Below are 24,582 nucleotides of genomic sequence, written 5' to 3'. Positions count from 1 at the left end.
TTCAGTTCTTCTTTACTTTCTGCCATAAGGGTGGTGTCATCTGCATATCTGAGGTTATTGATATGTCTCCTGGAAATCTTGATTCCAGCTTGTACTTCATCCAGTACAGCGTTTCTCATGATGTACTCTGCATATAAGTTAAGTAAGCAGGGTGACAATACACAGCCTTGACGTACTCCTTTTCCTATTTGGAACCAGTCTGTTGTTCCCTGTCATTGGTAAGTACTGTTTAAGTGCTATTTTATTTTTTACCCCATGCCATGTGGGAGTTTGCTGCCTCCCAAGGCAGCTCATACCATCTTTGGCCAGCCCTGGGCTATATCCATCCATTGGCCACAGTGGTGAAGCAGGTTGCAGTAGTCCCTTGGATCTCTATACCTACATACACAGAGTTGATTGAAAAATTCTGTTTGGCTGTTGCAGATCAAAGTCCAAAAGGCTGAGCACACACCCACATACCCTAGCCACTAGATGGAGCCACACATAGTCCTTGGAGGCACTGCTGGGATGGGCAGCCCGGGTTCCAAGTCGGATTCTCCACTGGCTTCTTTGGTGTACTTTGGTAAGGTGCTTTCTCTCTGGGGCATCAGTTGCTATTAAGGAGGGGTTTGGAATGGGGTGCATCTTATGGACCCAACTAGCTCTAATGTGCTGTGAGCTCAGTCGCTTCAGTCATGTCTGACTGTTTGTGATCCCATGGACTGTAGCCTGCTGGCTCCTCTGTCCATGGCAAGAATACTGGAGTGGGTCGCCATTTCCTTCTTCAGGGGATCTTCCCAACCTAGGGATCGAATCTGCATCTCTTATGTCTCCAGTATTGGCAGGTGGGTTCTTTACCACCAGCCCACTTGGGAGTAAATTGATTAACCACTGACCCTTCAGGGCTCTAAGATTCTAAAACAGGAAGCAGGGTTTTCCCAGATGCCCACCCCATCCACCCACCAACCCAAGTCTTGATAGTATTTTTTTTTTCCTTCTCTTTTGCTCTGTGCATGTGGCGCTGGGATTCAAACTCCATAGAATTAGAGTGGGAGACCTGGCCCCATCCCTACCCCAAAGCCCCCGGCCGACCTGCCACTGACAAGTCCTTTGGTTCCTTCTTAGTCAGCAAATCTTCCTTCCCTGCTTCAAGGTTCTTCTCTTCCAGACCTGCTGGTCCCACTCAGGCCCCAGGGGGCCTGTAAAACTGAGGGAGGGGGCCTCTTAGAACCAAGACCATCTCATTATCTTTTTCATTAAACCTGTTCCTCTTGGGAATCTCTGTTGTGCCAGTTCCTGTGAGAGGCCATGGGTGATAAGGAAGTAATTTAAAGAGAGAAGAACTTTGCTCTCAGATAGCTTCCCAGATGGTTCGATTCAGTTCAGTCGCTCAGTCATGTCCAACTCTTTGCAACCCCATGGACTGCAGCACCCCAGGCTTCCCTGTGCATCAGCAACTCCTGGAGCTTACTCAAAGTCATGTCCATTGAGTCAGTGATGCCACCCAACCATCTCGTCCTCTGTCTTCCCCTTCTCCTGCCTTCAATCTTTCCCAGCATTAGGGTCTTTTCAAATGAGTCAGTTCTTCGCATCAGGTGGCCAAAATATTGGAGTTTCAGCTTCAGCATCAGTCCTTCCAATGAATATTCAGGACTGATTTCCTTTAGGACCAACTGGTTGGATCTCCTTGCTGTCCAAGGGATTCTCAAGAGTCTTCTCCAACACCACAGTTCAAAAGCATCGATTCTTCGGCGCTCAGCTTTCATTATAGTCCAACTCTCACATCCATACATGACTACTGGAAAAACCATAGCTTTGACTAGACGGACATTTGTTGGCAAAGTAATGTCTCTGCTTTTTAATATGCTGTCTAGGTTGGTCATAGCTTTTCTTCCAAGGAGCAATCATCTTTTAATTTCATGCCTGCAGTCACCATCTGCAGTGATTTTGGAGACCCCAAAAATAAAGTCTGTCACTCTTTCCCATCTCTCATTGTTTCATCTCTCATTGTTTCCCCATCTATTTGCCATGAAGTGATGGGACCAGATGCCATGATCTTAGTTTTCTGACTGTTGAGTTTTAAGCCAACTTTTTCACTCCCCTCTTTCACTTTCGTCAAGAGGCTTTTTAGTTCTTCTTCACTTCCTGCCATAAGGGTGGTGTCATCTGCATATCTGAGGTTATTGATATTTCTCCTGGCAGTCTTGATTCCAGCTTGTGCTTCATCCAGTCCAACACTTTTCATGATGTACTCTGCATATAAGTTAAATAAGCAGGGTGACAATATACAGCCCTGACGTACTCCTTCCCCAATTTGGAACCAGTACCCACCTGCCAATGCAGGAGACACAACAGATGCAGGTTTGATCCCTGGGTTGGGAAGATCCCCTGGAGGAGGGCACGGTAACCCACCTCAGTATTCTTGCCTGGAAAATTTCATGGACAGAGGAGTCTATAATTCATGGTGTCACAAAGAGTCAGATACAACTGAGCAACTGAACGCACACTCATTTGTTGAGGTCGGGGGCACAAACAGGTCAGTACATAAATAAACTAGGTGATTTCAGATACTGTAGTGATCAGAACTATCAGGGAAATAAAACAGGGTGAGGTGACATAACATGAAACAGGGCCTACTTTAGAAAAGGAAGGGCCCTCTTTGGAGGTGATATTTGAGCTGAGACACAGATGGTAAGTGAAAGAAGTGACAAGTACAAAGGCCAGCAAAGAAACAAGCCCAGTGGGATGAGATTTCAAATTCCAAGTTCCCTGGTCTTCATAAAAAACAGAGAAAGGTCTCTGGAAGAATTCCAGAGGCTTTTGGGAGGGGGCCTTCAGGTCTATCCCATAATGTGGCTGAATGGAGGGGTGCCCTCTAGTGGTGACAAGAGTTAAATTTCACATAGCTGACCTGGAATGCTGCATGCTTGTGACTTGACTCTGGGATAATTATAAGTTTCACTCATTTTTGTCTCTCCCACACTTATTCATTCAACAGATATTTACTGAGCAGTGTGCCAAGCAACCCTCTAGATGCTAGAGTTGTGAAACCGACAGCGACGGTCCCTGCCCTCCTGGAGCTGATACCCTAGGGAACAGTTCTTACCTCAGTACTCTAGCCTCACTTCACCTCTCCCCTCTATTATTCTGTAGCTAAATTGGCCTCCTAATGTTCCAACAGGCAGATATTGTTGCTTCAGAGTCTTTGTATCTGCTATTCCCTTCCGCCCCAGGAAAGCAGGTCCCTGCTTCTTTGCATTGCTGGTTCAGGTCTCAGCTCAAAAGTGACCAAGTCAGAAAAATGTGAACTTATTTTGTTCGTTGACTGCCTATTCTCTTCACTAATTTGTAAGATTCCGTGAAAGTTACTATTTTCTTGGAATCCCTCAGCCTAACGCTTAATCGGTGCACAGTAAACTTACTGAACGGGCTTCTTATCCTGTATCCCAGCTTGTTTCTGAGGATAGTGAACTGTAAATGAACGAACTGGACAAAACATACCACAAATCTCAGCCCTGAAAAAAAAAAAAAGCCATTGCACACTACCTGTGCCCCCTTTCTCTGGCTTTATCTTTCTTTTCTTTCTTTTTGATCTGCTTTACTTTTCTATACTCTTATACCTTCTAAACTATTATAACTTACTCCTTGGTGTTTGCGTGTCCCTGCTACTAGACTAGAATGTAAGCTTCACGAAGGCAGGGGATTTTGTCCATTTGATTCACCACCCGACCCTCAGTGCCCAGAACAGTGATGGCACCCAGGAGTCGCTCACTTTGGCCACCTGATGCGAAGAACGGACTCATCTGAAAAGACCCTGATGCTGGGAAGGATTGAAGGCGGGAGGAGAAGGGGACGACAGCGGATGAGATGGTTGGATGGCATCACCGACTCAATGGTCATGAGTTTGAGTAAACTCCAGGAGTTGGTGATGGACAGGGCTGGCGTGCTGCAGTCCATGGAGTCGCAAAGAGTCGGACACGACTGAGCGACTGAACTGAACTGAACTGAACTGAGGCGCTCAATACACAGAATGAATGAACTCTATCTACATCACAGTTTGCTGTTTCCTGCAGATCCTAAGTCACCTTATTCCAAGGAGGAAACGGGCTTCAGGAGGCGACCAGAGGTGAATTCAGGTGGCCCGACCCAGGAGTCTGAGCTCTGGGAGAAGGGCCATAAAAGCAGCTGCGGAGATGGGAGGTGCCGGCAGCAGGAACAGAGAGAGGCCCGGGGGCTGAAGCGCTTCCAGGAAGAGGCGCGGGCGCTGACGGTGCCTGGCCAGGGACTGTAGGCGGTACCGTCTGAAGAGACGAATCACATGACTTACGCTGACCACGCCCACCCCCCGATGGGCGGGGAGCATGCAAATTAGCCCGGACGGCGGCCAATCGTGTCGCTCGCCGAGGGTCCGGGCCCGGGGATCCGGGACGCTTGCTTGAGAGCAGGCTCTTGTCTCTGCCGCCCCGGGCTTTTGCAAGCGCCACGGCTGGCCTGTAAGTTTGTGCTGTAGTCGCTTCTTCGAGCTACTTGCTTTTGGCGGCCGGCCGGCTGAGGCCGGACCCGCGCTGGGGCCAGGCGGCGGCTTCCTCAAGCGGAGGCGGAGGTGCGGCGCGGGGTGGGGGCCGCTGCCCTAGCAGGCGCCCGGGCCGGCCCGCGCCTTTGCAGCGTGCTCCATGCATCCGGAGCCCGCCCCGCCCCCGAGCAGCAACAGCCCCGAGCTTCCCCTCAGCGGCGGCAACAGCACCAGCGGCAGCCGCCGGAGCCGCCGCCGCAGCGGGGACGGGGAGCCCCCGGGGTCGCCGCCGCCGCCGCCCGCCGTCACCTACCCGGACTGGATCGGCCAAAGTTACTCCGAGGTGATGAGCCTCAACGAGCACTCGATGCAGGCGCTGTCCTGGCGCAAACTCTACTTGAGCCGCGCCAAGCTCAAAGCCTCCAGCCGGACTTCGGCTCTGCTCTCCGGCTTCGCCATGGTGAGCTCGGGCCGCCCTGCCCTGCCCCCTCTCAGGTCCTGGCCGCTGCCTCCCACAGCCCCGACGGGGCGCACAGGGGAGCTGGCTAGGAGGGCTAGAGGGTCTGGGGGTGAAGGGAAGAGCTGGGAGAAAGCTGTCGTGGACGCTGGGAGTACCAGAGATGCTGGACATGAGAGGTGGACAAGTGACACCCGTAGTGGGAGGTTGGGTATCATACAAATGTCCAGGGTTGGGGGGCTCAGATGGGCAAGCTTGATGTGGCGAGGAGGGAGAAACAGCAGGATGCTCGACGTAGATGTGAGTCCCAGGCATGTTGAAGTGGAAGGGAAACTGACATAAGTAGTCTGATCTCTTTGGGAGCAGGTGTCAGGAGGTTGGGAGGAGAAAGACCCCTGAGCCATCTCCCTAGTGCCCCCACACTTGAGGCCAGAAGAAATTGGCCAGCTTCCTTTATTATCTAGTAGAGGGGATTTCCTGATACGCTTTCTCCTATTGTATTTTCCGAGGGCCTCAGCCTGGGGGTTTGACAACCACTCCCCACCCTCAGTTTCTGCTCCAGAAACTTGTCACTGAGTCACTGGGTGTGGGGGAGGAGGGTGGGACATGTTCCCGTTGAATGGGTTCTTTCTTGATGTTGGGGGTAGGCTTAGTTTCCCCCCTCCGCCCCCACCCCACCCCCACCTCCTTGTGTGCTGGGTCGGAGTGAGAACCAGCCTCTGGGGGGTGGGGTAGGTGAGGCTGCATGTTGGGCTGAGAAGTGGCTGAGAGGATGCCTTCAGGCTGGGAATCCTGAAGTCTCCCAGAACAGCTACAGAACAAGTCCTGACTTCAGCCTGCATGGATGGGGTCTGCCCCGCCCCCACCCCCCAAGGTTTTTAGCGCAGAGCACTCTTGCCTCACTGGTGAGTGAGCTAAGCTCTTGACCTTGGGGGAGGGAGTGGCTGCACCCTTTGAGTTTTCTTGGAAAGGGAGTGTGTCTGGGACTCTCCCTGGGCTCCACAAACTCGTGGATGATGCAAGGAGTGAGAACTTTTTAGAAGCCCTAAGCAGGCCCAGAGCACCCAGGGCCATGGTGGCAAGACCAGCTGTCTGAGGTAGGGGACGCACTTTCCTGAGTCTGCCCTTGCTGCCTGTGCAACCTTGGACAAATCCCTCTGTAGGCCTTGATTGATTCCTCAATTGGTGAATGAAGGCTGCTTCTCAGGAGCTTCTCTGAATTTAAGCATTTAATCGAGGACTTCCCTGATGGTCCAGTGGCTAAGACTCCACTCTCCCAATGCAGGGGCCCCAGGTTTGATCCCTGGTCAGGGATCCCACATGCTGCAACTAAGAGTGCATGTGCCACAACTAAGATGTGGCGCAGCCAAATAAATAAATAATTTTTTCATTGAAAAAATTTAATCAAGGAAGCTTTTGAGAGGGAAGGATAAAATGTGTGTGTTTGTAAGAAGTGTCACTCTAGTTTTTAGTTTAGGTCTACAGGAAAGGATTCTCTTCCATCAGCCCCAAATCCTAAGAACAGCTGACACTTAGCCAAGCACCCACCAGGTACTTTGCACTGTGTAGATGCCCTAACTGACGCACTAAGTCCTCCACTGCGCTTGGAGGTAATTTTGGAGTGGGACCTTCCCAAGGCCACACAGCTCTCTTGCTGGAGCAGAATTTGAACCCAGGTTGGCTGATATGCAGAACTCTCTTGGACACTTATGCAGTTTGTGGTGTATGGAGCTTTGAGCCCCGTCCTGCCAGGGACCTCTTAGGACCAGGCCTTGTAGGGAATGAGAAATAGAGCAGAAAAACTTCTCTTGAGCAAAATAAAATGTTACAGTTAGGGGGAAGGGAGTGACGCCAGCAGCTGTCAGCTCGTCACAGCAGTGAATTGTTTCAGATGGTGGGGTACCTGTTCCCGTTTTTCTTGGGGTGGTAAATTCATAGCTGCCCAGGCCCCTTCCCATGCCAGGAGCAGTGAGGAGGCAACAGGTGAAGCTTTTCTGCCTTCTTGAGTAGTCTCTTAGAAGCCGGGCCTTCTGATCAGATGTCACCTCCCTCTTCCTCTTGCTAAAAACAGTGTGGGGAAGTCAGGCTGCAGGGGCAGTCGGTGGCACTTGGTGGGCCTTGACTCAACCAGACTGTCTCTTGGGGACCTTTATGCTACCCAACTGGGGTGGAGAAGGCTTCCTGGCTCCAGTGATGAAATCCCCCAAGTTCTGCCAGCAGGGAAGGCTGAATCCCGTGCCCACTTCCATTCTGGGAAGGCACTTAACAAGAGAGTAACTGCATTTGCCGTGAGTCTGCAAACAAGGGGGAGAAATGGGGTTGAGGTAGAGAGAAGGGCTCAACAGGGCAGGTCCGCCTGCACCCCGCCCCCACCACAGGCACCCAGCCTTGTGAATGAGCCTCAGAGAGGAAGGGGTGCCATGCAGCCAGGTGCCATGGAAACGGAGTGAGCAGGTTTCCTGGACTACTCTCCCTTGGCCTGTGAGTCAGCACAACCAACTTCCTGCCCCCAGAGGGCTTCCTTCTGAGAGACTGGGAAACCCAGAAGAAGTGATATGATGTGACCTTTGATTTCCAAGGGGCAGAGAGTTGGTGAGGTTGCCAGTCTCAGCCGCACACAAGGTGAAATTGAGGGAAGGTCTCCGAGGAGCCTGGAGGGCATGGAGAGACTCCCCTTTCCTGGGCAGAAAGGCCTGAACAGCTGCCCTAATGTGCTGGGGAGATAGGCAATGGGACCTCAGGCAAGTGCCTTTACTCTTTGGGGGCAGTTTTCTCATGTGTACAAAGGAAACACATATCCTGCTTCTCCATGGACTTGCATGAAGAGTCATTACAAGGTTTGCTTGGACCCACAAAGGGTTGAGGAATTGTCAGGATCTGATGATGGACCCTTAGGTGGGCCCTCTCTGGTCTACAGACAAGCATCCCACTCCTGATGGAGCTTCTGGAAATAGCACACCTTGTCTGGGTTCAGCATCCAGACTCCAAAACCAAGGGCCCAGGATGTAGCAGAGGATCAGCAGCCTGCAGGTGCTTCTTGAGCCTAGGGTGCTGTGATTCAGGCCACCCCTGCCTCAGTTTACCTCTCAGCAAGAAGCAGCCAGCCTCGGCCTGACCCTGTCCCCTGGGGACTCTGGGGAGCGCACATGCGCACACACAGCAATCTTGGTTTCCTGGGGAGGGCAGCCTGTAACGTTAGCCTAAGCAGAAGATAATTGGGAAGGGCAGCCTGTTGCCATAAACAAAATGCTTTCCATGACCTGGGATCAATTATTTTTGGATTATCTGCCTCCTCAAGTTCTCTGCTTGCCAGCACCCTTTTGTTCCCAGGTTCCAGAGCGGGTTCAGAAGCAGCTTGGCATTTCTCTGAAAATGAGTTGGAAGGAAGGGCTCAAATCATAAGATGTTATTGAGCCTCTGTGACATGTTGGGAGTTCAGGGGGCATGGAGATGAGTAAGAAATTAGTATTACTGCTCATGGTGCTAAATATTACCACTGTTGATTGGGATCTTGGAATAGGTTGACACCTGCTAAGTACTCTTCTTGAACTGTTTCTTGTGAGCTTCAGAATGGGGAGTGAGGGTAACTGCCCAGTGAATGACTTGTCTGAGGTTACCTGGCTGGGAAGCTTCCAGACCCTGTGACTGGTGTGGCCCCACTGCTGCGGGAGAGGAAGCACCAGAGAACGATGGAAGGACTGAGTTGGGAGGCTTGAGTATTGTAGAGTGAAGTAAAGAACAGGGACCCTGGAGCCAGACTGCTTGAGTGGGATCCAGGTCCCCGCTCTGCCACTTAGAACTGTGAGATGCTGGGGAAGTTGCTTAATGTCCCCGGGCCTGTTTCCTCAGCTGTGAAATGGGAGTAATAGCAATAACCAACCTCAGTGGGTCAGTGTGACGGTTCATTTGTATCTGCAAAGCACTTAAAATACACGTGGTACAGGTGTGACGGAAACTCGCTCACCCTTGTTCCCACAACGTTGAGACTACTTTTTTTTGGCCAAGCAGTATGCAGAATCCTAGTTTCCTGACCAGGGATTGAACTCCAGGCCCACGACACTGAAACTGCTAGGAAATTCCTAGGACTGCTTTTATGAGAGTTAACTGGTTTAGAAGAATGTGATTCCAGCTAAGCCTTAAGGGTGGTGGAGTAGAGCTGAGAAAGAACCCTCTATCAGAGGAGGCATCAGGAGCAAAGTTACAAGGATGAGAAATGATAAGGTCTTAGGGAAGGAAAGGCAGAGAGTCTGGTGTGGCTGGAGTTGAAGCCATGTCCGGGGATAGTAGAGGAAGGTGAATCTTTCCAGTCTAGACAGTGCAAGGCCTTCTGATATAGGCAGTGGGGAGCCAGGGAAGATTTTAGAGCAAAAGAGTTCCATGATGAATTTTTTTTAATATGTTTATTCATTTATTTATTTTTGGCTGAGTTGGGTCTTAGTTGCAGTACACCATGTGGGGTCTCAGTTCCCTGACCAGGGATTAAACCCAAGTCTCCTGCATTGGAAGGCTGATTCTTAACCGCTAGACCACCAGGGAAGTCCCATGATGAATTCTTGAATAATGTTGATGATGTTACTATTTACTGAACACCAGGCATGAGCCTGGACCTTTTTTTTTCCCATTCATTTTTTAATCCTCAGAACAGTCCTTAAGGGTATGTACTGTAGGTGAGGAAACTAAAAGGCTCACTGAGGTTGCGATCATCCAGCTAGTAGATTTCAAGCCATGGTCTGTCTGACTTTGAGCCTTTTCCACTCAATCACCCTCTCGCCATGTCCCATGTAGCTGGCTGAAAACTGGGTCTTCGAAGTCTTACAGATGGATCCTTCTGTACGCTGAGTCGGTATAAATGGAATTTTGTTAAATGCCCCAAGGGAAAGGCACTCCCTGCCTAGCTGAGAAGCCTTTTGGAAAACTTCACAAGTGCCTGTGCACGTGTCTGGGGTTTTCAGCCAGGGTCTGTGTTAAGCTCTGCTGGTTTCTGGGTCCAGGGCTGGTGAAGGAGAGTTCTAGGGTTTCCCAAGATGACACTGTGGTAATCAGTGTTGGGAAGCAGTTCCCTTGGAAAAATAAAACTGTGACAGTTTATGGAGCGTCCCTGGTGGATAAGACTCCGCCCTTCTACTGCTGGGGACGCAGTTTCGATCCCTGGCCAGGGAACTAAGGTCCCACATGCCATGTTCAGTTCAATCGCTCAGTCGTGTCCGACTCTTTGTGACCCTGTGGACTGCAGCACTCCAGGCTTCCCTGTCCATCACCAGCTCCTGGAGCTTACTCACACTCATGTCCATCAAGTCGGTGATGCCATCCAATCATCTCATCCTCTGTCGTCCCCTTCTCCTCCCGCCTTCAGTCTTTCCCAGCATCAGGGTCTTTTCCAGTGAGTCAGCTCTTCACATCAGGTGGCCAAAATATTGGAGTTTCAGCTTCAGCATCAGTCCTTCCAGTGAATATTCAGGACTGATTTCCTTTAGAATGGACTGGTTAGATCTCCTTGCAGTCCAAGGACATAGTGCTGCCAATGAATAAATTAACTAATTAATAATATTAATAAAAACTGTGACAGTTTGCACTTTTTAAATTTCTTGGCCAGGCTGTGCAGCATGGGGGATCTTAGTCCCCCAACCTGGGATTGAACCCACGTCCCCTGCAGTGGAAGCACAGAGGCTTACCCACTGGACCACCAGGGAAGCCCTAAAACTTCTGAGAAAATTTAACCAAGAGCAAGTTTCTCTCTGGTGGAATTTCTTCTCAGGGGACCTTTAATATGCTTCCCAGAAGGGAATGCCCCAAACTGATAGAACCACAAACTCTTCAGAGGAGAATCCTCTGAGACCGTGGTTCGACGTTCCTTTTTAGGAGCGTTGATCTAACCCAATAATGGGCCACCTTTTTCTGTGAAGTAAATGTTTTCAGCTTTGCTGGCCACATGGTCTCAGTGGTAACTACAGGTGTCCCCCACACACACACTTTTCACAAGTTCACTTTACACCTCCTCGATTTTACAGAAGACCTGCATTTGTACCTGTTTTCTCTAGCCCGAAAGAAACCCAAAGAGAATTTTTACTTTTACCAAAAAATGGTGAAAGTCGAAAATAGCATGCAGTATTTGGTTTGCAGCTAGCAGTTATAGAGGCAGCATGCGCCCTGAGGGGTAAGACATACCACCAAGCTCCTTTCCCAGGGATCACACTCAGCATCTCGGCATCAAGCTGTCAGAGCTCTGAGCTGTGTCTGTGAGCACCAGTGCTTTAATCCCAGTTTATTTGTGCATATGTTAGCAAAATATCTCCTAAGGTAATTGCTCCGTCCGTTTAGGCCATTTCAGCTCATGAATGGTTTCAGAGATACGTTCCAGGGGGAAACCTGTCCTCAGTTCTGTTCTAGCTTGAAAGCAGCCACCGACCTCAGGTGAGTGAGTGGGCGTGTTGTGTGCTATAGTAGAACTTCATTTGCAGAAAGTACATTGCAGGCCAGTTTGGCCACCCCTGGTCTAGGTGGTGATCTCCAACAACATTTTGAGTGCACACCCCACTCAAAATATTGTCAACATTAGACTTAGTATTCGTACATAGATATATAGTAATGTATGATATGAGTGCTAATAAAGCGTGAGTATTAAAAGGTACATAGGCGATCCAGTGGTTAAGACCCTGCGCTTCCACTGCAGGGGTTGTGGGTTTGAGCCCTGGTTGGGGAGCTAAGATCCCTCAAGTCACACAGCATGGCCAAAAAATAAAAATTTAAAAAATAAACGAATTATTTTAAGGTACATAGGAGCTTCCCTGGTGGTCCAGTGTTTAGGACTCAGCACTTTCACTGCCAGGGCCCAGGTTCAATCCCTGGTTGGGGAACTGAAGTAAGTAAAGACACAATATTGAAAATTTTAAAGGATGAGCTAAAAAAAGGAATGTCATGAGAGTTCTCCTATGGTCTTCTGGTTTCCAGTGGATCACATAGGATAATCTTCAGGCACTTTAGAGACGCTGGGTCAATTCTGACCTTCATTTATTCCTTTAACATTCGTTTCCTGAGGCCCCTAGAGGGACAAGGGAAGTGCAGGGAAGCTAGAGAAGCAGGAAAGTGGAGTGGAGGAAACCGGACGTGTCATTACATCTTCAGAACGTGTTTGGCAAGTGCAGTGGTGGAGGAGCGTTAGTGGATGGACGCTTATCACCATCTGAAAATACCTGCCTACACCTTCTGTGCCTGTCATCCTCCCTGAGGCAGGGATTCTTCCGTCTGTCTTCCTGCTTTCTTTGTCTCCAGCAGAGCCACAAGATCCTCCAGGCACATAGTAAGTTTTCAGAAAAAGTTCATAAGGGCAATTCCCTGGCAGTCCAGTCGTTAGGACTTGGCTCTTGAACTACTCAGGGTGCAGGGTCCATCCCTGATCAGTGAACTGAGGTCCCATAAGCCTCACAGCACCACCAAAGGAAAAAGAAAAAAATGTCCGTGATTGAATGAATGGCCCCATCCTCACTTGGAGGGCCCTGGAACAGAGGTGACTTGAGAGATAGAGACCGGAGGTGCTCAAAATTAGCCAGATGAACAGGAAGACTAGGCCTGTTCTCTGCCCCCTCCTGCAGCTTCAGCCTGTTAGTGACTCGTGACAAGAAGTGAGTCGCAACCAGCATTTTAATTTTTATTGGAAGAAGAGTCGAATGAAATAGAAAGCAGCCACATGCGTCATGTGTTGTAAGAGTAGACTGGATTAGCATGCTTTAAAGATAATTATTGTTTGGGGAAACTTATTTCTGTTATAAGTGGGTATGTGTCTATTTATGGAAACCTTTGGAATACTGTACTGTAGTGGTCAGAAAAGTTTGTAAACTCTTAGAGGAGCCTTCGATCCTCTCTTAATAGATGGTTTGCATCTGAGGTGGGGGCCGCAGGCTCAGACGGCCCTGGGTGACCCGGGGTGACTGGCTTGGCGGCCTGAGTGATCAGGAAAAGCACAGGCTGGGGAAGGCAGAGTTATATCTCCCAGCTGTTGGGCACCCGGGTGGAGCCAAGCATGGGAGGGCTGCCTCCAAGGGGCCCAGCCTTCTAGGCACCAGGTGGCAGGGGGTCTCCAGGGAGCCCAGCAAGAGTGAGGAGAGGTAGTTGGCATCTGGGTGTGGTAGGCAGACACCTGGCAAAGCCAGCCAGGCCCTACCCTTCTTGGGATCACAGGTGCCTCTTAGCCCATGGGTGAGGTTTGATGTCCCCGTGGGGGGCGGAGGAGGGAGGTATCGGGGGTCCACGGACCAGGGTGACGTGGGGCTGGTGGTCCCTCACCCCTCCTCACCCTTTAGAACCCATGTGTCCAGGTTTAACCAGGCCCGTGGCTGGCTGGGAGCTGTTTATTTTGGGTTAACGGCCCAGCACTCTGGCTATATTTACCTTGCGAAGCTGCTTGCAATCTGATCTGATTTGATCTCTCTGGGACTCAGCTGGGGCCCTGGGAGTCGCCTGCCAGATTCCATGAGGCCCTCCTGGCTTTACCCTCCCTACTCTTGGGGAGATTTCCCAAGTGGGACACATTCTGAAAAAAGCAGTCATTTTTCTGCTTGTGAACAGTTCTCATCAGGAGACCTGATCTGTGTCAGCCATTCCTTCCCACAGCGCCAGGACATGGAGCTTGGTCCCCCAGGTGGGGACAGTACCTAGAGCCAGCCAGTGTGGTCAAGTTCCAGGAACTGTAGGGTCCAGCACAGTTGATGGGGTTTCTTCTGGAGCCCATCCTCCTCCTTGAAGGAGCTCAGTTCGCACGCTGAGCTGCCCAGCCTACCTAACCCCCTCCTCCCAGCTTAGGACCTCAGGGGAAGTTCTAGCGTCCCCTGGCCAGGTGTGCCCAACAGCTGCAGTGTTCTGGCTCTGGGGCGTGACAAATGGTGTGGCAGGGGTGGTTCCTGTCCCGCTGTGGTGGTCAGCTGTGCTTGGGGGCACACATTCTCCTTCTACCCGGGGTTTCTAGCAGGGACAGCCTTAGAAAGAGGCAGACTGGGTCCAGAGTGGGGCATCTGAGCCCCTCCCCCTCCCTAGGGGACAGAATGTGGGGTCAGCTCTCACCAGCCTCAGCTGAGGGCGTCCAGGAGCTGTTCGTCTTCCACTTTAAGCCCTGTGTTTTTCTTTTTAACTGAGATTTATTGAGTACCTTCTGTGGGCTGGCCCTTTGTTAAAAACATGTCAAGACCTCATTTAATCTCCTTGGTGATTGTCTTTGTCTGGGCTGCTAAAACAGAATACCACAGCCTGGGTGGCTTATAAACAACAGATATTTATTTCTCACCGTTCAGGAGGCTAGAAGTCTAAGATCAAGGTGCCAACAAATGCAGCATCTGGTAAGGGACTGACTTGCTAGTTCATAGACACTGTCTTACTACTTGCTGTGTTCTCACAGGGCAGGAGTGGTGAGGGAGTCCCTGGGGGTTCTCTTTTATAAGGGCGCTAATCCTATTGCAAGGGCGCCACCCTCGTGACCTAATCACCCCAAAGGCCCTGCCTCCTAACGCATCACCTTGGGGGTTAGGATTTCAAATATGAATTTAGAGTGTTCACAGACATTCAGTCTGTAGTAGCAGGTGTGAGGAAAGTGCTGTTAACCCCTTTGCACACGGGCTTTAGAGCTAAGTGGACTTAAGAATAGATCCTCCACTCAGCAGGAGAATAACACTTGGGACTGCTGACTTCACCTCTCTGAGCTTCAGTTTCCTCATTTGTGAAAACGTAATAATAGTGTTGCTAATAATCATTGATGGGCTTCCCAGGTGGCTCAGTGGTAAAGAATCTGCCTGCCAATGCAGGAGACACAGGAGACGTGAGTTCAGTCCATGGGTCGGGAAGATCCCCCAGAGGAGGAAATGGCAACCCACTCCAGTATTCTTACCTGGGAAATCCCATGGACAGAGGAGCCTGGCGGGTTACAGTACATGGGGTCGCAGAGTCGGTCACAACTGAGCAACTAACACGCACACACACACACACACACACATATACACACATAGCCAATTAACAATGTTGTGATAGTTTCGGGTGTATAGCGGAGTGACTCAGCCATACATATGCATGTATCCATCACTGACGCTTTATTAAGTGTAATATAGATGTATTTATGCATGCCAGGTCTTATGCTAAGGGCTTTATTCATTAATCTGTTGAATCCTTGTAACAACCCCTGTGGCACTGAGAGCTTACCAGTGGAGGACTCAGTTTACTCTTAATGGCTCTCTAGAGGTGGAGATACCAGGTTTAAGGGAACAGATTGGTTACTGTATATGTTGGCATGTTCCCCCTCCCCTCCCCATATAGGGACCCAGCTCTGGGCCCCATGTACCTGATGGGTCTGGACATTTCCAGTGAGTGAAACAATAGCCCATGGGCCTAGAGCAGCTAAGCAGCTGGCTCTCCTGTTTGTCCTTTCTCCAGTTTCAGCTTCCGGGGCAGCAGGCCAAAACAGGAAGAGGAAGTGCCAGGGGTGGGGAGGAAGCAGGAGGTATGCCCTGCTGGGGGTGCCCCCCTTTTCCAGCATGGTCAGGCCTGAGGACAGAGACCAGGGAGCCCAGGTACAGCCCTTAACCTGCTGTGCCCTGATGCCCTAAGTGCTAAGAAATCTCAGCATTGGCCTTAGGCCACCAGTGATCCTAAAAATGGCCCAAATCCTCATGGTGCACTGCCCCAGATTTATGTGAACTTAAAACATTTTACAAACTTCTGGGCTGAGAAGTTTATACAACCATCAATTGTGGGAATTCCAAGACAAAAGTCCTGTTGAAATTGTCTGAAAAGTCCTATGACTATATATACCTGGGTGTCTTAAGAAATATCCAGTATTTTCACCAGATTCTCAAAGTATCTGACCCCAAATCAGCTCTAGATGGTGACCTTAATCTTGCCACATCCCCTCCTTTGTCAGAGACAAAGGGAAGATTCTTGCCCAAGGTCACCCAGGGGGAAGCAGTGGTGATTCTGGAGCCAAAACTCAGGCTTGCCAATTTGGCTTTGGTGTCCTTAGCTCAGGTTGGGGGATAGAAATCCAGCTCAGGCAGGGGGGTTTCATATAGAGATGCTGGGATTGGGAGTGAAGTTTTTAAACTGAATTACAACAATTCTAATAAAGCTCCTTTTATTGAAGGTTTACTCTAGGCCAGGCACTAAGGATTTGAAGTGAAGTGAAAGTCACGCAGTCGGTTCGACTCTTAGAGACTCCATGGACTGATTAGTCCATGGAATTCTCCAGGCCAGAATACTGGAGTGGGTAGCCTTTCCCTCCTCCAGGGGATCTTCCCAACCCAGGGGTCGAACCCAGATCTCCCACATTGCAGGCAAATTCTTTACCAGCTGAGTCACAAGGGAAGCCCAAGAATACTGGAGTGGGTATCCCTTCTTCAGCAGATCTTCCCAACCCGGCAATCAAACCAGGGTCTCCTGCATTGCAGGCAGATTCTTTACCAATTGAGCTGTCAGGGAAGCCCAAGGATTTGATGTGGGATTAATTCAGTCCTCACAACTCTCTGAGTTATGTCGTAGTATTCTGTTTTGGTTTTTTTTAATATTTATTTATTTGGCTGCACTGGGTCTTAGTTGCGGTGCTCGAGATCTTCAGTCTTCATTGCAACACATGGAATCTTTAGTAGCAGCATGCAGACTGTTGGCATGTGGCACTCGGAATCTAGTTCCCCGACCAGGGATCAAACCCAGTGCCCCTGCATTGTGAGTGTGGAGTCTTAGCCACTGGACCACCAGGGAAGTCCCTGGGTTTTTTGTTTGTTCAGCCATGCTGTGCAGCATGCAGGATCTTTGTTCATTGACCAGGGATCAAACCTTGACAGTGAAATTGCTGAGTCCTAACCCTGGAGTGCCAGGGAATTGCCCCTATAGTCCCTTTTTTTTTTTTTCTTTTTTCTTTTTTTTACAGATGAGGAAACTGAGGCTCAAAAAGTTGAAGGAACTTGCCAGAGTCACACAGCCTAATAAAGGGCAGAGGAGTCAGGGCTTGAAGCAGGTAGCCTGGCTCCAGAGCCCATGCTCCTAACCACTGCCCCACACTGCCTTTCCAGGCCTCAGAAGGCTGAGGAGGTACAAAAAATGAAAGCAGACAGTGCCAGGTATTACAGACAAGAAAGCTGGAAGGAAGGAGCCCATTCCCTCCCCAGGAATAAGGAGGGATCAGGGCAGGTATGGAGCTTGTGCGTACATTTTAGCCTCAGACCTCCCCCTTCTGAGCCTGGCACATACACAGCAAACCCTTTATAAAGGGTCATTCTCCTTAATGGTATTGCCATTGGCACTTGTGCCCCAGTCTCTGGCCTCGGCAGGCAGCCCCTGGCAGTGTGCCCACCACCCGCTTCTCCCAGCCCAGATCTGATGAGCTGGCTTCTTTACATGGGGGTGATTTGCAAGGCCCAGATGAGAGGGGGTGGGTGGCGGGGCCTGGAGCATGTCCCTGGTAACCCCGGATCCACAGGTCTCCAGGAACTGGGGAGCAGCTAGTACGTCAGCCGTGGGGCTCTGAGCCCAGCACTGGGGCCGGAGGAGGAGATGGCCCCAGGGCTTGCAGTCTGCACTGCAGCACCCTGTCACAGCCCGTCTCTTCTGGGAAGCCTCTCTTGATTCCTTTGTAGTTGGTGCTCTATGTTCTCAGAAAGGGCCTGGTATGACCTGGGAGGGCCTTCATCCCTTCACCCCACGTCTCTTTTTATGCCCAGAAGCAAGACAAGAAGAAACCTCTCTTTGGGAATGGGAGTGTGGCTCCAATAGGGAGGGTGCCTTTTTTCATTAATGTTAACTTTTTTTTTAGTCATAGTGAAATTTACATATAACTTACCATTTTAACCATTTGTGGTGACTACTATTTGGAGGGTATTTGTCATGTACTGAAAGTGTTAGTTGCTCAGTTGTGTCCATCTCTGGGACTCTCTGGACTGTCGCCTGCCAGACTTCTCTGTCCATGAAATTCTCCAGGCAAGATACTGGAGTGGGTTGCCATTTCCTCCTCCAGGGGATCTTCCCGACTCAGGGATCAAATCTAGGTCTTCTGTGTTGCAGGCAGATTCTTTACCGTCTGAACCACCAGGGAAGCCCAGTACTAGGAACTCTCATTTAATTGTTAAAATGAGCCTATGAACTGATATGATGTCCCTGTTTTACAAATAAAAATGCTGAGGCTCAGAGAGGTTCAGTGACTTTCCCAAGGATCAACAGCTCAAGAGTAGCAGAACTGGGATTCAAATCCAGGCAGCCTGGCCTTGAGCCTTTTCTCTTTATCAGTACTTTCTGCCATTTCTCAACCCTAAGTGGGTGGGTCTATCATCCCCGTTATACAGATAATAGAAGCTGAGGCTCAGAGAGGCCTCAGAGTGACTTACCCAGGGTCCCAGAGCCTGATGGGAGGAGAGCCTCTGAGCTGTGACCGTCCTTGTCACTCAGCTCACCTCTCCCCGCTCTTCCCCCCCAGGTGGCAATGGTGGAGGTACAACTGGACGCTGACCACGACTACCCTCCGGGGCTGCTCATCGCCTTCAGCGCCTGCACCACAGTGCTGGTGGCCGTGCACCTGTTTGCGCTCATGATCAGCACCTGCATCCTGCCCAACATCGAGGCCGTGAGCAACGTGCACAACCTCAACTCAGTCAAGGAGTCGCCCCACGAGCGCATGCACCGCCACATCGAGCTGGCCTGGGCCTTCTCCACCGTCATCGGCACGCTGCTCTTCCTGGCCGAGGTCGTGCTGCTCTGCTGGGTCAAGTTCTTGCCCCTCAAGAAGCAGCCAGGCCAGCTGCGGCCCACCAGCAAACCCCCGGCCGGCGGGGCAGCCGCCAACGTCAGCAGCACCGGCGGCATCACCCCAGGCCAGGCCGCCGCCATCGCCTCCACCACCATCATGGTCCCCTTCGGCCTGATCTTTATCGTCTTTGCCGTCCACTTCTACCGCTCACTGGTCAGCCATAAGACGGACCGACAGTTCCAGGAACTCAACGAACTGGCCGAGTTTGCCCGCCTGCAGGACCAGCTAGACCACAGAGGGGACCACCCCCTGACCCCGGGTAGCCACTATGCCTAAGCCTCCCTGGGCTGGGCAGTTCAGAGCTTTGGCCTTACGCCCTTCCCCACGACCTTGTCCTGCCCCAGTCTCAAGGACAATGTGTGCACGGGGCTGGGCTTTCGTCAGGCGGGGGCAGAAAGTGGAGGAAAGAGGCTTTTTTTTTTTAAAGAGAAGTTACTGCACTTTGAAACTTTCCTCTAAGAGAGTAAGCACTTCCTGTTCTTCCAGCTCCAGGGTCACCTCCTGCTCAGAGGCCACCACCGGGAGCCAGAGTGGGGACAAACGCTCCCTTTGTCCCTTCTCCTCCCCCGAGCAGGTACCACCTGGATGCCTCCCGTTCTTTCCGTCTTGACCCTCCCTCTCCGTTCAGCGTCGGTTGTGTGCGTGTGCGCGTGTGTGAACACAGAAATATACTCATAAGGGACACCTCCTCTTGTGTCTGTATTTGTTGGGTCTGAACTGCCTGGCCTTTCTCCCGGTGGACCAGTCAGGTGAGCCTCTAAGCGAAAAAAAAAAAAAATTCAACATTTTGGGATATTTCCACCCTATCTGAAAAAGTTGCATGAGCAGTAACTGAAATGTCTATGTAGGCAGCTCTTATCATTCACAGTTGTTCTGTTTTATAGTTACAGGACACTGAATTAATTGAATGTTGAACCACTGTTCCTAAGAGAAAGGGGTTAGGTTCCTGCGAGCATCTGGTCACTTTTTTTTTTTTTTTTTTTAGTTTTTTTGTTGTTGTTGTTGTTGTTGATATGGACCATTTTTTAAGTCTTTATTGAATTTGTTACAGTACTGCTTCTGTTTTGGTGTTTTGGCCAGGCAGTATGTGGGATCTTAGCTCCCCTACCAGGGATCGAACCTGCACCCTCTGTGGGCATTGAAAGGCAAAGTCCTAACTACTGGACCACCAGGGAACTCGCTGCATGTTTTTTTCTAAAGACACCTTACTTAAAATATATTTTTTAAAGATACCTTAATAACATTGAACTTATGCATTATCACAACAGCATGTCACTTATTTGTAACACACACGTATGTTCCCCATAAGGCATGTCACTCTTCCTGTGCTCCAAACACTATAGACAGTGCTTCGTTGCTACCCTTGGGGTTTATTTTAAATAGTGAAATCACCAACTTTTAAAAGCCCCCAAAATATGAGGGCTTTTAAAACCCTCTGCCCCTCGTCTCTCTCTCCTCTCCAAGTGGAGGTGGGTGGTGGCAGGGGGGATGTGTCGGCAGCCCCCCGACAGGTGACCAGGCGCCACTGGGCGCGTTTCTACCATGGCTATGCGCCACTACTGACCCTGGACAACTGGGAAGGCCTGTGGGGAAGGTGGCTCGGGGGGCCCCATCGTCCCCTCATCCCCGGTCGCTAAATAGGCTGTGAAAAGGATAGATGTTTACAGCATGAGCTGAAACTAAGGCAGAGGGTCACCTTGTTTGACCTCAGCAAGCAGACAGATTTGCAGATACCAAAACTGAATAGTGAGGATGACAATATGTGTTTCCCTCTGAACCATATGCATTAGTTGCAGATTTCCTTCTAAAATCAAGCACATTCCTCTACATAAGCACAGTTCAGTGCTCAAATTCAGGAAATTTGACATTGATGCGATACTGTTATCTGATACAACATTTTCAATTTTGCTCTTATCGCCATCATGTCCTTTCGTGCAGTGATTTTTCCATCCGGGATCATGCGTTGCAATGAGTTGTCATGTCCCTTCGGTCGCCTTTACAACATTGCTTCTGTTTTATGTTTTGGTTTTTCGTGCCTGAGGCATGTGGGATCTTAGCTCCCCAACCAGGTGTTGAACCTGCACCCCCTGCAGTAGAAGGCGAAGTCTCAACCACTGGACCATCAAGAGAGTCCCTCTTTAGTCATCTTTAATTTGGAACAGCCTTTCTTAGTCCTCTTTAATAACATTTTTGAAGAGTTTAAGCCAGTGGTTTTGTAGAATGCAACCTCCATCTAGTTTCTCTGGTATTTACTCATTTTTATGATCAGGTTGTACATTTTGGCAGGAATTTTATCTCCATTTTGCAGATGTCAAGAAATTGCTGTCTAAAGAGGGTAAGTAATTATTGGGCAGAATTCAAACCTGGAAGTAAGTCTGGCTTGGAGCCTAGACACGCCCAGAAATCTTACATTGGCTGATTCTGACATTGCTGAAGAAATTGGAAGATCCAGCAGTGGCATTACTGGCCTACCTTCTTGCAGAGCCTCAATGAACAGGAGCTGAGTTGCAGCTCCTTCTTCCCAGGAAATGAATTTGCCACAGCCCCCACCACTCCCTATTGTATAACACCAGCCCAGCTTCCTATGTTACTTGTCTGGCCCCAGAGGGCCTTTGAGTTTGAGAGCCCTGTTCTGTCCCATAACCCTGACATAGAAAGTGGTTTTACAAAAACAAAGTGCTCTGACAGAATGAAGTGAGAGTTCTTGGAGGAAAACATGGGCTTCTGAGGTGACTCAGTAGGTAAAGAATCTGCAAGAGGAGGGCATGACAGCCCACTCCAGTATCCTTTCCCGGAGAATCCTATGGACAGAGGAGCCCAGCCAGCTACAGTCCATGGGGTTGCAACGAGTTGGACACGACTGAAGCAACTTCGCATGCATGCACATGCGTGGCCTTCCTTAAGCGCTTGTCCTTCTGTATAAACTTGGACGTGGCCAACAGCAGTTTGGTGGGCTGAGTGGGGAAGGGAGCCCTTCTTTTTGCTATTGCAGCTTCTAGCCTCCGTCATGTATCACATGTACCAAGACCCACCTGCTGTTCTGTCCCCAGATGGCCCTCTGACTGGGACTGAGTAGGGTGGAGCAGGTACCCCTGTGTGAAAAATCACTGGCTTCCCAGAGAAAACCTAGGCATCTTCTTCCATCCTTCTCTGAGATTCTTACCTCCCTACTTCTGCAGAGACCTGTGGTCTGGGTGGAGTTTTTCCTGAGTGTTTGGTTTTCTTTTCTTAACTTGGCTGAACTCAGGAATCATCAGATTGGCTTGTAAAAGGAGGATTTCCAATCTACTAGAATCTGCCCTACTGCGGATTCCAATTTAAATTGGTCTGGGTATGTCTCTGGAATCTTTTTGCCTTGAAAATGCCAAGTCCTAACCACTGGACCTGCAGGGAATTCCCTGGAATCTCTCTGTAACTAAACTCCAGGTACTCAAACGCAGGCAACTTGTGAGGGAAACATGGACAGTTAAAAGAACAGTCTTTAATTTCAATTTGATGTTTTGAATAGATAATATGTTCATAGGTTCCAAATAACAGCAGTGAAAAATTGCTGTTGCTCCTGTTTCCAGGTTCCCAATTCTCCACAAAGATAATCACAGTTACCAGTATATTTTGATCCCATCTAGAGATTTTATACATAAACAAGAACACACCCTACTTCTTCTTAAAAAAAAAAAAAAAAGTCTATACACATTGCTACTGTTCTCACCGTCACCTCTTCCCAACTGAGCAGACAGGCCTAAGTTTAAGCACAGGCACTTTCCAATTTGGTGACTTGTGAGCCTCCCTAAACTTCAGTTTCTTCTAAAATGACATGAATAATAGCAGGACATCTCATAGGTCATTGAGGGATCACGAGAAAGCACTCATGTAAAGCTGTCAGCACTGGGCCTGGCAGTGAGTGGCTCTGTATCTGGTTAATGGTGTGCCCAGAGGCAACCAGTGAACGCTTTTCTGAGCCCTTTACTATGTGGTGGGCATTTGCCTAGGGCTTTATGAACACTGATATTTCAGGGTTCTTTCATGGTTTTATACCAGTGAGGTTGGGTTGAATTCTGTGGAGTGTTTATATTATAACATGTTCAGCAGGTTCCCAACCTCTACCCACTGGGTACCAGTAAGACTCTTCCCTGCCAGTTGTGAAAACCGAAAGTGTCTCTAGGCTTGGCCAGATGTCCCAGGGAAGGAAGGGGAGCAGAATCACCCTCAGATTAGAACCACACCTTATTCTATTCTTCCAGTACCATATTAACTCTGGATGGTAAGTACTGTTATTGTCCCAGCCTACGAGAGGAAACCTGGAGAACAGAGAGGGTGGGTGACATACACAAGAACACACAGCTAAGAAATCAGTGCTGGGATTCACATTCTGCAGCAGTCTGACTGCAGGACTCCTATTCATAAACATTATGTAAGAGTTGCTCTTATCTTGCAGGAATGTTGTGCAAAATTTTGCAAAGCCTTTCGTGGATATCTGTTTACAACTCACCTCAATAACCTCATGTTATCTGTTGTTTTTATATCTGCCAGAAGATCATCACAACACCCTCCCCCCACCCCCATGAGATCTCTGAGGTTCCCATTTTACAGACAGGGCAACTGAGGTCACTTGCTTAGGTTCACAAAGCCAATAAGTCAGAGGTTCTGTGCCCCAGCTGCACACTAGAGTCAAGCTGGGGAACTTCTGGAAGGCCCAGGAGTCATCCTAGACAGATGAGGCTCTCTGGGTGTGGAATCTGGGCGTTCTTAGCTTTTACATCTCCCACGGGATTCCAAGGTTGGGAGCTCCTATGTTAGGGTGAGAAGCCAGGTCACATTTCAATGCCGAATCTAAGAGATGAGTGGAGCCTGATGCAGGCTCTGTCTCATTTCTGGAATGAGACAGAGATCAGTTATCTCATCAGAGATCAGAGACCTGGATGCACCACCCCACTTTGCCCCAAGGGAAATCCATGTGGCCCAGGGGGACACTTCACTTCTCCACCTGAAATCCCTCCTGAGGGACCCTGCACACACACTGCCCCCACCCACCACCGCCACCCACCATAGGCAACCAGCTCTTGCCACCAGGGTCCCCTTTATTCTGATGCGCTCAGAGATGAGGTCCAAGAAAAAAGGCAGTAACAAGAGGGTCCCCAAGGCCAGCAGGGGAGAGAAGCACTGGCCTCCTCCTGGGAAGGAATGAGCCAGTGCTGGGAGGAGGAAGGTGCCTTCTGAGGGTGCCAAGGGTGTGTCCCCATTGCTCCTCCAACAGGAGCCGCACCGGTCCAAGCAGTTGGGTGACTCCGGTTTGAATTCCTCCTGAAGCGCTGGTGGTTCTCTCTGCAAGGGCGAGGGGTGCTGGGAGCTGGCGTTTCAAAGATGCTGTACCAGTGCTCTCTCCTCGACCCCACTTATACCCACCAGGAGGGACTGCATGGAACAAGGCCCTACAGGACAGATGGACAAGTAGAGGGCCGGGGCAAACATCGGTACTCAAGGGCACTCTGGGGTGAGCAGACCACCTGAGTCCAATCCCATAAGACCACAGTGGGAGGATCTGGGCAGGATGTCTATAGGGAAAAGAGGGTGTGTGTTTGCTTGTTCGTTTGGCCACACCAGGTAGCATGCGGGATCTTAGCTCCCCAACCAGGGATTGAACCTGTGCCCCCTGCATTGGGAGCACAGATTCTTATTTATGCCCAGAACCGCCACAGAGGTCGCAGGGAAAAGAGATTCCAAAGAGAGGAAGCAAAAACGACCAGCAGGACTTTGGAGGCAAAGTCCTATATGGTCCTGCCCCTGATCCCTCCTGGTCAGAGAAGAGCCCAGGAGCTGCCCAGACCACATCAGAGGGTGGCTGGCATGCCCGCCTCTCACCTGGTA

The 24,582-nt window shown here is 50.0% G+C and overlaps 1 protein-coding gene across 1 annotated transcript; it reads left to right on the top strand.

The window, feature by feature from the left end:
* Nucleotides 1-428: 428 nt before the first annotated feature.
* Nucleotides 429-19,404, top strand: LOC129630115 (calcium release-activated calcium channel protein 1). The gene is made up of 3 exons (XM_055550459.1): nucleotides 429-562; nucleotides 2,978-4,952; nucleotides 18,388-19,404. Exons 2-3 carry the CDS (start codon nucleotides 4,653-4,655, stop codon nucleotides 18,991-18,993), a joined length of 906 nt encoding a protein of 301 aa, XP_055406434.1. The 5' UTR covers nucleotides 429-562; nucleotides 2,978-4,652; the 3' UTR covers nucleotides 18,994-19,404.
* The last annotated feature ends 5,178 nt before the right edge of the window (nucleotides 19,405-24,582 follow it).

The sequence above is a fragment of the Bubalus kerabau genome, chromosome 16 (assembly GCF_029407905.1).
Source record: "Bubalus kerabau isolate K-KA32 ecotype Philippines breed swamp buffalo chromosome 16, PCC_UOA_SB_1v2, whole genome shotgun sequence".
NCBI lineage: Eukaryota > Metazoa > Chordata > Mammalia > Artiodactyla > Bovidae > Bubalus > Bubalus kerabau.
Note: the sequence above shows the minus strand (reverse complement) of the source record. Positions and strands in the feature narration are given on the sequence as shown.

What these genes read in the sequence shown, in the direction of transcription:
- LOC129630115 (XM_055550459.1), top strand. Translation starts at nt 4,653, where the DNA reads ATGCATCCGGAGCCCGCCCCGCCCCCGAGCAGCAACAGCCCCGAGCTT. An exon ending in TGCTCTCCGGCTTCGCCATG is followed by an intron (nt 4,953 to 18,387) that starts GTGAGCTCGGGC and finishes CTTCCCCCCCAG; the next exon opens with GTGGCAATGGTGGAGGTACA.